This window comes from Miniopterus schreibersii, assembly GCF_964146895.1.
Source record: "Miniopterus schreibersii genome assembly, chromosome: 1".
Taxonomy (NCBI): Eukaryota; Metazoa; Chordata; class Mammalia; order Chiroptera; family Miniopteridae; genus Miniopterus; species Miniopterus schreibersii.
In genome coordinates, this window is record NC_138101.1 from 51,562,615 (window position 1) to 51,575,416 (window position 12,802).

At 43.2% G+C, this 12,802-nt stretch overlaps 1 protein-coding gene across 2 annotated transcripts in view; it reads right to left on the reverse strand.

Annotated features, from left to right (window-relative positions):
* Positions 1 to 3,734: 3,734 nt before the first annotated feature.
* The window catches only part of SPARCL1 (SPARC like 1), a 38,731-nt gene continuing 29,663 nt past the window's right edge, over positions 3,735 to 12,802 (reverse strand). For both annotated transcript variants that reach the window (XM_081152208.1, XM_081152209.1), the window contains exons 7-11: positions 12,475 to 12,595; positions 10,798 to 10,934; positions 8,800 to 8,948; positions 8,050 to 8,198; positions 3,735 to 4,165 (exon numbers count right to left, since the gene is read on the reverse strand). In XM_081152208.1, the coding sequence (XP_081008334.1) occupies positions 4,137 to 4,165; positions 8,050 to 8,198; positions 8,800 to 8,948; positions 10,798 to 10,934; positions 12,475 to 12,595 (585 nt within the window). In that variant the 3' untranslated portion in view covers positions 3,735 to 4,136. The remainder of the gene's footprint in view (positions 4,166 to 8,049; positions 8,199 to 8,799; positions 8,949 to 10,797; positions 10,935 to 12,474; positions 12,596 to 12,802) is intronic.

Here is a 12,802-nt window from a genome sequence, read left to right on the forward strand (position 1 = left end):
GATTAGTCAAATTGAACTTAATTATTTAGACATGACATGGTGTGATGTGGTCTGGTTAAGAACAAGTGACTCATTGAGCTAAGAAAAAAGTTAATCAGAGAAGATTATTCTGATAAAAAACAAACTCTGGCAAAAGTATCCTTCTGATAAAATTTTTAGGGGCACATTCTCCCAGTGACTATCACAGATAAGGCTCTTACCAACTACACATTTCTGATTATTTAAAGAAATAATCAAAGGTAATTGCATTGATGTTTTTTATTTCATGTATGAAAAAATATAAAAAACCTTTTATTTTCTTTCAAATAATTTAAGTAGAATAAAGTGGGTGACAGGGTCTTTCAGATTTTAGAAAACTCTATTGTGGTGTCTTTTATTTTTAACAGTTATCAAAGAAGAGCTTAAATGAGAACACATTTTCTCTCTCTTTTTTTTTACTTTTAAAATTTATCTTTATTGTTGAGAGTATTACAGGTATCCCATTCCCCCCCCCCCCCAATTGATCCCCTCCACTTCCCTCCCACCCCCTTCCCAGGCCTTCACCCCATTATTAACTGTGTTCATGGGTTATGCATATAACTTCTTTGGTTAATCTCTTCCCCCCTTCCACCCCCCCTCCTCTCTTTCCTCTGAAATATGATCGTCTGTTGCATGTGTCAATGTCTCTGGATTTATTTAGTTCATCAGATTCTTTTGTTCATTAGCTTCTTCTTAAAGAAGACCCTTCTACTTTTCCTGTAGTGCTGGTCCGTTGGTGATGAACTCCTTTAGCTTTTCCTTGTCTGAGAAGCTCTTTATCTGACCTTCAATTCTAAATGATAGCTTTGCTGGGTAGAGCAATCTTGGTTGTAGTTCCATGTTTTTCATTACTCTGAATATTTCTTGCCACTCCCTTCTGGCCTGCAAGGTTTCTGTTGAGAAATCAGCTGACAGTCGTATGGGTGCCCCCTTGTAGGTAACTAACTGCTTTTCTCTTGCTGCTTTTAAGATTCTCTCTTTGTCTTTAACCTCTGGCATTTTATTTATGATGTGTCTTGCTGTGGGCCACTTTGGGTTCCTCTTGTTTGGGACCCTCTGTGCTTCCTGGACTTGTAAGTCTATTTCTTTCCCCAGGTGGGAGAAGTTTTCTGTAATTATTTTTTCAAATAGGTTTTCAATTCCTTGGTCTCTTTCTTGCCCTTCTGGCACCCCAATAATAGGAATGTTGGGCCTCTTGAAGTTGTCCCAGAGGCTCCTTATACTATCTTCATATTTCTGGATTCTTTATTCTTTTTGCTTTTCTGGTTGGGTTTTTTTTGCTTCCTCATGTTCCACATTGCTGATTTGATTCTCAGTGTCCTCTACTCTACTGTTGATTCCATGTAAATTATTCTTCATTTCAGTTCCTGTAGCTTTCATTTCAAATTGGTATTTTATTATGTTATCGATTTTCTCAGTTATTTCCCTAACAGTCTGCTTAAACATCCTTATAACCATAATCCTGAACTCTGTATCTGTTAGCTTGCTTGGATCTATTTCATTTAGTTCCCCTTCTAGAAATTTCTTCTGTTCTTTCCTTTGTGACATGTTTCTTTGCCTCCACATTTTGGCTGCTTCCAGGCGTTTGTTTCTATGTATTAGGTAGAGCTGCTATGTCTCCTGGAATTTGTAGAGTGGCTTTGTGTAGTAGGTGTCCTGTGGGGTCCAGTGGCTCAGCCTCCCGTCACCTGAGCTGGGCCTTCTAGGTGCTCCCCTGTGTGGGCTGTGTGCACTGTCCTGTTATAGTTGAGCCTTGGTTGCTGTTGGCGTCACTGGGAGGAATTGACCCCCAGGCCAATCAGCTGTGAGGACCAGCTGCAACTATAGCCAGAGAGCTGCTGTGCTGGAGACACCCCTGTGGAGCAGGATTTACTTCAGTGGAGCTTTGGTGTTCACCAGTTGCGCCCCTTGAGTGTCACTCTTGGATGTGGTAGGGTTGTAATCCAGGATGGTCAAGTCTGAGCACCAGGTGCACTGTCTCTGGGGCCTCCCGGGAGGTGCAAAGTCAGCCAGTGCCTTGCCCAGGGCCACCCAGCATGAGCTACACAGCAAACCATAGTCGGCTGCTACTTGTGCTGGGCTTGGAGGAGCCCAGGAGAGGCCCAGCTATGAGCCAGTGCAGCTGCCGCTAGTGCCAGGCCTGGGGCCACTTATCAAGCCATAATGGGCCCCTGCTGCTTATTTGAGAGATTTTAGGAAAGTTCTAAGCATGAGGCTCGAGAGGCCACTTGCACAGAAAAGCCCCTGGAAATGGCCTGGACGAGCCTGCAGGTGGGGAGGGGCGGGGCCTCCGGGAATCACGGGGCGGGGCCAAAGGTGGGAGTCAGGTGCTGGCGAGTCAAACATGGCGCCTGCCTGCCGGCTGTGTGCGGGGAGGACTCGCCACAGGAGCCATGGCCTCCGCCAGCCCTTCTGCCCGGGAGGAAGCCGCCCTCCACCTCTCACCCGATTCCAGGCAGGTTAGTTCCCCCCCGAGTGTCCCGGGTCCTTTCAGGCTGCTGCCCGGCGCTGGGCTCAGAGGGAGCGTCCGAGTGAGTCCGTGCCGGGCCCTTAAGGGGAGCTGCTGGGGCTCCCGCAGCCTCCGCGACCCTCAGGGACAGTCCCCGCTGGTTTCACAGCCCGGAGTTGTGGGGACGTCTTTCCCCGGCCTGGGGCCCTGGGCTGGGGGCCTGCTGTGGGGCTGGGGGCCTGGTGTGGGCCTGGGACCCCTCCCTCCTCCGGGAAACCTCCGCTGCCGAGATTCCCTCCTGGGTTTAAACTGTGGCACCGGGTGTGGGCCCGTGGCCGTGTCTCTGTGATTCAGCCCCGATCCGCCCGCGTCTCCGCCCCTTATCCCGGTCTCGGTGCTGCTTCAGCTCCCTGGTTGTGGGGCTTCTGTTCAGCCGGATCTCAGGAGGCTCAGAGTGACGGTGGTTCTGTATTTTAGTTGTAATTTTGATGTGGTTGCGGGAGGCGGGGGGTGCAGCTGTTACTTACGCCGCCACCTTGTTTCTCCCACATTTTCTCTTACGACAAATTTTCTTGCCTTCAATTTACAGTAGTAATATTTATTTCTGACTATATTGGACATCAAGACAATTCAGGAATCTTCACTGTCTGTGTTATCTCTACATGAGTTTATTTTGAGGACATGAAATGTGTAGAAATTTTGCAGGGCCACCCTCTCTCTCAACACACATGGACACTTGCATAGAAGCTAAAATTAGTTGTATCAAGTAGTGCATATCATCCACATTTTAAAATTGAATTTGGTAAAGAGCACTTGAATTCAATATATATATATTTTTGTTTAAGCTTACATTATGGCCCAGGTGGGCGTGGCTCAGTGGTTGAGTGTCAACCTGGGATCCAGGGCATCGGGGTTCGATTCCCAGTCAGGGCACATGCCCGGTTGCGGGCTCTATCAGTGACTCTCTCATCATTGATGTTTCTATCCCTCTCTCTCCCTCTCCTTTCCTCTCTCTGAAATCAATAAAGATATATTTAAAAAAAATAAACTTACTTTATGACAAAGGACATTCAAGAACAACTACCAGTTAAAACTGAATATTTGTTTCTGTAGGAAAACCTCTCCCAACCACACTCACACTTTTTTTTTTTTTTTTTAAGTAATAGGATTTAGGAAGCATAATTATAATTTGATATGAAGTGTGAGCCCTGGGCTGATCTTCACATATAATTGTTTAAATAAATGACTGGAAATAAATTTGAACAAGTGTTTGGATTTCTATGGATTTTTATTAGGGTATTAAAACATTGAAAATAATACACATTCACAACAAAAGAGCATTATTGCATTTTCTCGACGTGCACATGATATTACGGACAAAAGGAACGTATCTCACAAATTGATACAGAGTGATGAGTTAAACTCCTGTTTACAAACAACACACAGTATTTTGCATATATTGACTTCACTTAATGTTAAAGTCTTATTTCCAAAGTTAATGTTAAATGCCTTGTGCATACACAATTATCAAGCAGTTACTCTCATTGTCTTCTCAAACATGCAAACATTCTGCTAACTATAAATCTACAAGGAACTTGGCTGCATGTATTTCAGAAGTGGTCAGAGCAGAGGAGAATGCTGGAAAGTTTGAGTCCTTTCAGATCTTAATTCAAAACAGGAGGTTTTCATCTATGTCTTCTGTAAAAGATGAAAACAAAACAAAGCACATTGTTAGAAAGTAGCCAGAGTAGTAATAGAAACAAATAATGTTGGAGCGGAAGGATGAGAGCAGTTATTGATAAGGCAATACGATGGTTCTCAGCCCTGGGAGGCATCAACATCACCTGTGAAGCTTCAAACAAATATATAACTTCAGGCTTCACGCCCTGCGCCTGAACCAGGTCCCCCAGGAGTGGGCCAGGGGCATGTATACATTTAGAAAGCTCTGCAGGTATTTCTGATGGAGGATAGAGAGCCAGTGATAGAGGGCATTGAGGGTAGGCCCAGCCAAGCAGTCCAAGTATACTAATCTGTAAGGGTCACTGAAATATGATGGAAATAAGTAGAGGTACAATGCCAGTTAGATCAAATTTCCAATCAGGTAATTGGAGAAGAACTTGTTGCCACACCTGCGGAAGAACACAGCATCCTCTGGGGGACATAAGACTACCCCTTACCAGTATGGCCCACCCTCACTCAGCAATTATTGAACAAATAGTTAAAGCAGATTAATTTGAAGCATACTAAACTACTGCCCTGTCTGGGGCACCAGGTAATTCTCCTGCCCCATATAAATCTTCCCCTTGTTCCAAGAGTAGGAAAGATGATGAGTTTGGTATATTTCTTTTGAGCACTGGCTTCATTTAATTGGGATAATAGTCTCATTACTTATAAATGTATTTATACTTGCATATATTTGAATAGGTTTATATTCTTGAATATATTTTGAATACATTTCTATTATATATCTTGAGTATGTTTATTTTCTTTTCCCTGGTGTAACTGCCCTGGTTGAAGTTCTCATCAACTCTTGCCTGAATTTACCACAGCATCTTCTCAACTGTTCTTTGGCTTCTTCACAGTGTAACCAAAAGAATCTTTCTTAAATATAAATTCAGTGAAATCACTCCCTTGTTTAAAGTGCTTTGGTGATCCTCCAGGACTCCCAGGATAATGTCTTTTACTGGCTTCACAGGACCTGCATGATCTGACTCGTTTACCCTATTAGTCTCACTTGGAAGGCTTTTCTAAAGATAGTGTGGATATATCTCAGTAAGTACACATAAGTATCTTATGTCCTGGGCAGTAAATAAGTAAGACTCCACCTCCTCTGAATTGAACCCAGAAGGAAAATGAGTCCTGCTGGGGATGAATGGCATACCCTAATGACAGAGCTGGAATATTTGAGCACATTTAGTTCACATCAAAGGCAGTTAAAATTCAGGAAAACCCTGGTTAAAGTGATCTTGTCCTTCTGTTGATTTCTCAGCCCCGAGGGAAGGAAGGGTACACTCACAGAGATACATATATTTTTTGCTGTCCCTAGCTGCATCCCAAAACAGTAACTTGTTTACTTGTTCTGACTGAATGTTTCGTATCTGCTTTATTGGTTTACTATGTGATAATTCTTTCCCTTCTTCATAATAACGTAATCCCAGCCAAACCACAGTGAACAAACAAGACCATTAGGAGCTTTGCAGCCACTGAACTTTAAGCTCTTCCTGCTCCTCCCAGACAGCCGCCCAGCACAGAGCCGGAGCGAGCCCCCTGCTGAGGAGCTGCCACGAGTTTCGAGTTTCGAAAGACCAGCAAAGCACAACCGGTTTCTTTAAATAAATGGTGTCTGTTCAAATTTGCCTTTTGACCCCCCTTTAAAATCAAGTGCCATGTAAAAGGGCATACATAAATACGTCCTGCCCCGGCTAAGTTAGTCTCCCTTCAGAATGAAGGAGAGGAGAGGGCCGGCAGCTATACTTGGGTACCTTTGAACATGGGAATTGGAAAAGACGGTTTTAACCATTTGTATGGATGTATCTGAATTTGTAAGTACTGTGCTTATAGAATAGGTGTTAGGAAGGAAGTTGGCATTATTCGTATGAGCCTGGGCCTTAATAGCTTGTCAGTTTCCTATCTGTGCTAACTGGGTATAAATGGCATGTGGCAGCCGGTCTCTAGGATGTTCCCCAGCGATGCCCACCTCCAGCACCTCCTCCCGCATTGTAGCAGGGTTGGTCTGTGGGACCAACTGAATATGGCAGAAGCAATGCTATGTCACTGCTGAGATTAGGTTAGAAAGGTCAGAGCTTCGGTCTTGGATTCTCTCTCTTTCTCTCTCTGACCATTCGCTCTGGAGGAAACTGATGTATGCTGTTAGCAGTCCCAGGAGAGGACCACAAGGGGAGGCGCTGAGGCCTCCTGACAATAGCCTTGTGAAGGGGCCTCGAGCAGATCCTAAGCCAGGACCATCTAGGTAAACGATTCCTGGATTCCTGACCCTTGGAAACTGAGGGAGATTTTACGTTTCTGAGCTTTAGGGCAACTTGTTATGCAGCAATGGACAACTAATACACAGAACTAGTTGCTTAAAAAAATATACACTCTTTGCTCATTACAGGTGTGCTTATTTCCCAGAATAATATTGGAGAGGTAAAGAACTAATCTTTTCTGCTTGCCTATTTATCAATAAATACCTTACTAACTCATACTCTCAGCTCTTTCTCTCTAATTTCAAGGCATATTACATATGCATAAAGAATATTTTTAAAGTGAAGGTCACACAAGTTAGATCTTTTTGGGAATTTTCTGCTCTTTGAGGAACATACTTTACTGCTTGGTTGCATGTCATTCTATATGTATATTGTGAACATATGTATAAAACCCCTGCTTTAGAGAATTGATGTTCACTGTTCATTTACGTTCTGCAAGCAGTTTTGACTGCCTATTTTTATTTATTTATTTATTTATTTAAATATATCTTTATTGATTTCAGAGAGAGGACAGGAGAGGGAGAGAGAGAGATAGAAACACCAATGATGAGAGAGTCATTGATCGAGCCCACAACCAGGGCATGTGCCCTGACCGGGAATCGAACCCCGATCGCCTGGATCCTAGGTCGACGCTCAACCGCTGAGCCACGCCCCGCCGGGCTGACTGTCTATTTTTAAAAACATCTTTCAAATTTTGATTATTAAAAACATTCTTGCTCATAAAAATCAATTCAAACTTAGGAAGAGAAAAGGAAATAGATTAAGACATAACCTAGCAAAACAAATGTCTAAATTTAAATTTCTCCACTGCGGGAGTAAAGAAAGAACGCTCTTTATTTCATTTTATTTTTGTCACTGAAGATGAAGCAATGAGTCACTTTTGGATTAAAGAAATAATATGAGGATAACAACTTGTGATGTAAGACCCAATCCTCAGGGTGTTGGTGATGAAATCTGAGATTCTTCTGACACCTGCCATTGGCAGAATCAGGCTGACTGTTTTACTCTTCACATATGGTTTTTAAAAGTTGGGCCCAATACCCAGGTTGAGGGAGGGTATAAAGTCCTTTCCTCAGAAGGGCAGTCTTCTGAGATTTGACATGACTCTCTGGATTCACATCATTTTCTTTCCTTTTTTTTTGGTTTATCCTCACCAGAGGATATTTTTTTCATTGATTTTTAGAGAGAGTGAAAGGGAGGAAGGGAGTGGGGTGGGGAGTGAGAGAAACATCAATGTGAGAGAGACACATCCATCGGTTGCCTCCCTCAGGCGCCCCAACTGGGACTGGGGATTGAACCTGCAACCCAGGTAGTGCCCTTGACCAGCAATCGAACCTGCGACCCTTCGGTGCAGAGGCCAATACTCTAACTACTGAGCCACACCGGCCAGGGAACATAATTTTCTTAGGCTTAACCAACTGCTGAGACCTCAGTGCAGTAAAAGATAATGTTGCTATGACAGCGCTTACTCTGAAGGAGTCCTGGCCGGGACACTGCCACCTTGCTGTTTCTAGGCTTCAATGTGAACACACAGCGGGACCTTTCTATGAGGGCTCCAGGGCTTCGGGTTTGTTTAGAGAGTGACGGTGAATTTACCTTCTTTAATTCCGAAGCAGTGGCCCCACTCCTTCAGGGTGATGTGCTTGTCCTTGTTGGGGTCACACTCATCGAAGAAGCGAGTTATGCAGTGTTCCATGGGCACCAGAGAGGCTCGCAGGGGAGCGAGCTCGGAATGTGTCAAGACTCTGCAATGAAATAAGTGGCAGCCTATTAGCCGAGTAGCTTGTGTGTGAAATTAACACTGAGAATCACCAAGGGCATTTTTCTTCCTCAAGGTTGCTGACTACGCCAAATAAATAGTGCACTCGTGAAAAGCTGCAAATGAAATAAACTATTTATGGGTAAGATAGACAGCTTTTGGAGTGTCAATTCACAAGGTTGCCTTTTTCACTGGGAACTGTTGCCCTCCACCCTAAATTTATAGGGGTGCGCGCCAGCAATCTTGTTGGTACAACCTGACCATACCTGATTGTTGCAGATGTGGGCACTTGACGCAAGTTGGGCCAATCAGATTATCTTGGGACTTTGGGATCAAGTTTGAGAGTTAGATGAGTGTCCATGGAGGCTGGAGCCTAACATATGACCTTGAGAACTGGGCTGTGGTCATTAAATGTGTTATTTTCAAAGCAGTTTTGTGTTTAGACACCTAACCATATTTGTTTGGCATTTCAGGGTTCTGGACTGGAACCCGGAAATTTCCTAAATCTATTTAGAATTTCTTTGTAAAGATAACTAGACATTATATCAGGAAGATGACCTATTCATGGGAAGGCAAAGAGTTTTTACCTGTCCATAGGATGTTGGTCAAGTTCACTAAACTGCCAGTGTACAGGATACACATACATGTGGTAGTTTTTCTTAAAGTCCCTTAAGAGAAGGTCGATGGAATGGTCCCCGGCCAAGAGCCTCTTTTCATCCAGGTAAATTTTCTTGACCTGGGATTAGGAAGAGAGAAGCCAGATCATCGGAGAATCAGAGAAGTGTACCAAGTTATTACTCGCTAAAACTTCCTGAAGAGTAACACGGCAGAGGCAAACAAGCCCAGGCCATTGCATGAGACTAAGAGAAATGCCTTCCAACCCACTCGACGGCCTTTCTTCTTTCTACATAGAATAACAGCCAAGTTCAGAAAAGTTTTCAGCGGAAATTTGTCTTTTTTGATTTTTCCTTCTAACCAAGTAATGTTTATCGCGTTCCTTAAAACTATGGGAAGGTTTTAATGCAAAGGGCTAAGTTGACTTCGGCAAAACTGCTGATTAGTAGGTGCAAAGTCCTGCTCTTCCCCTGTGGGCATACTCCGTTCTTAATCCCCAGGGCAAGGCCACCCGCTGCCTGCTCAGGCTCAGTTTCGCCCTGGTGCTGTACTGTTTGGCTGCCCTCATCTCATCAAAAGTTCTGTTTTGCTTCTAATGCCCCCAAGGCTCTCTGTGATGGTGTGTTAAAGACAGAGGATAGAAATTATTTTGGGCAATGGGTGTAAAACTCTCAGCCTGTAACATTACCCATTATTTCACTGAGTAATTGGGAGCAATCAGAACAGAACTTCTACTCATTCCCTTGACCACATGGACCAACTCTCCTCATTAGCATGCATGGACTCCCTGTGCTCCTAATCTAGGCCCACCCCTCGCTGGTGCCCAGGAGCCCGACCCTCCTCATCTACTCAAGAAAACCCTACAGCAGTCGGGCACCTTCCCTTCTTCACTAGATTATTTCCAGAAGCACACAAGTATCTTCCACAGTCTCCCACCGGGAGGTGGAACTCTTAAACTCACATTCCCCTCCAGCTTCCACCTTATTTCACTTTTTCCTTTCACAGCCAAATGTCTTGACAATATTGTTTATACTTGCTGCTTCCATATCCTTCCTCTCACTCTATTTTGTCCCCTGTCTGCTCAAGCTCTCCTCCTCTGCACTCTGCAGGAACAGCTCTTGTTGAGGTCAACTCCAACTGCCACGTGCCAGGTCAGTGGCCACTCCTAGTTCACTTCCTCCAGCCTGAAAACAGCATTTGCCACGGTTTATACACACCTTCCTTCTTGTTTTATTTTTTTTTTATAGCACATTTCATTCCACCTGACATATTTTATACATATATTTATATATTTGCATGTATGTTCATATTTGCATATATAAATATATACATACACATATATTTAAACACACACACATGTACACTTCTTTGTTAAGTCTGTCTTTTTGCCTAGAATGTAAGTTCATGAAGGCAGATACTTTTGTTTTGTTCATGCTGTGTCTCCAGCATATAAATCAATTCCAGGTACCTAGGATGCACTCAGTAGCTATCTGAAGAATAAAATTTTCCTGGGAACTTCTGGAACCAATATTCTGCACATTTCCATCTTAATATGTTACTGACATTGTAAGCAATGGACTCTCTTATATCATAAATCTATGTCTGGCCTATGAGGGCAAAAAAGACATTTAGATTTAAATAATATGTCTGGGCCTGAATATATAAATGCTGAATTGAGGTCCAGTTCACTTAACCAGAGGTGGCTGGAAGTATGAGTTAAAGAGCCCTTGCTCAAGCTACTGCCCTTTGCGTAGGAATGGGGTGGTTTGGCGTGTCCCGTACCTGTGGCATAAATGGTGGCTACTACTATTCTGTTAACCCATAGCTGCTAACCAGGTATTGGGAGGCAACTTGGGCTTTTGCTATATGCAGAGGGAGGTAGCCCCCCCACCCCACCCCATAACCCCTGCACCTTTTTTCCTCAGGCCTTGTAGACAGACACCTAGAGAGCCGACCTGTGGATAACTTACTTTATTTCTCTGCTTCTCATTTAAATATCCAGGGTGTTCAGGGTTAGGCTCATAAAGTTGCATGAGGATATTCTTGAGCCAGTCTCTCATTCTTAGAGGAAACTGAGTCACTTCAAAGTCCGTACAAGCAGGAATAGCTGTTTCAAATAGAGAGTAAGTTGATGTCACCTTCAGATCTTACTCTTGTCTTATGACAAGTCCTCATAACAGGAAGCCTGGTGACTGAAAGCATCCTCACTGACCAACCATCACAACAGTAGCCCTTCACCCTGGCAGCACAACAGACTTGCCCTGGGTGTTTAAAAACATATCAGATCCCAGTTTCCATTAAAAGAAATTCTGATTTGCTTGCTCTGGGGAGGAGCCTGGGCATTAGGATGTTTCAAAAGCTCCAAAATTAATTTAGATGTGCAACCAGGACTGAGAACCACTGTCTAGAACCAGAGAGCTGGAATTTCGAGGTGGCAGACACAAAAGCTATTTATTAGGGGAAAAGAGAAAAAGGTAGAAATTAGCTTATACTGTGGTCACAATGTAATACTTTTAAATCTCAGTGGCTTAAAGGAACAAACATTTGTTTTTTTCAGTTCTATTGAGATATAATTGACATACAACACTGTAAAAATTTAAGGTGTGCAGTGTAGTGACTTGACACACATATATTGTGAAATGATTGCACAGTAAGTTTAATTAATATCCATCACCTCATATAGTTATAATTTTTTTTTTTTTTTTTACTTTTGATGAGAACTTTCAGGATCTACTCTCCTAGCAAGTTTCAAATATCCCAGGCAGTACTGTTAACTATATAGTCACCATGTTGTACATTACATCAAAGGTTTATTTCTCAATCCTGCTGCGAGTCCAGCACAAGTTGGCAGGGGGGTGTCTCTGCTCATTGCAGTCTCTCTGGGGCTCAGCACGATGGAGACCCCACCATCTCAACACCATCTCATCACTGGGAAGAGGGACTGTGGAGAGCCCTGCAGCAGTCCTGAAATGCTGCTGTCCGGAACTCACATGGATGATTTTTGCTCAAATTTTTTTGAACAAAGCAACCCATATGCCACATCTAAAATCAAGGGGGCCAAGAAGTTCAGTCCTCTCATGGGTCTGGAAGGAGAGGAGAGCCAGAAATTTTAGTGAACACTGCTAATGTGGAGAATCACTTAGCGGTGAGGAGATCCAAAGACAACTGAGAACATCTGGGAAAGGAAGACAATTTAAAAAAAACCCAAAAACTTCTGCAAGAATATATTGTCATAAAACTTCTTGGCAGAGGCTTAACTTGATTAGGGAAAAGGACAACTAATTTAGCAAAATTACAGTGATTCATCTCAGTTATTAATGGATAACATTGTATAGTGGTTCTGAACCCTGGCCATCCATGAGAATTGTCTACGTTACTTTAAAAATAAATGAAAAAACAATACCAAGTTTCCAACCCAGTTCAATAAAATGGAAATCTCATATAGTTAAAGCCTGGGGATTCTTCTTCTTCTTCTTTTTTTTTAAAGTCTTCCTAGTTGTTTTTAATGTGCACCCTGGGTTCAGAACTACATTAGCTTTCTCCTGTTTGCATATGTGTGAGTACATGAATGTATATCATTCAGATATGCACAGATTCACCCCAAACCCTCTCAGCAATGGGGGTTGGTAGTAGTGATGGAATCTTACATTTGCAGGCTCCAAAATAATCCAGCTGCAGTTGGTGCCCCTTTTTGGTCCCCTCGAGTTTGCACTTAGTAGCAAACAGATGGCAGGAGCTAGCGTAGGTCTGATTGTCAGTGCCACAAACCTAGGAAAGACAAGCGTGAGACGAAGCTCGTTTCCAAATGTTCATTGGGAAAACACCCTGCTACTTAAAGCTCATAGTCTGTCTGGTAAAATTCTGCTGTGGCCCACAGGTGGTCAGGTAGGTGAGGCTATTGAAATGATAACTATCCCATTGGGCACAAAAGAATCAATTAAATTGTACCAATGGTGATGACAATTTAGCTTTAGA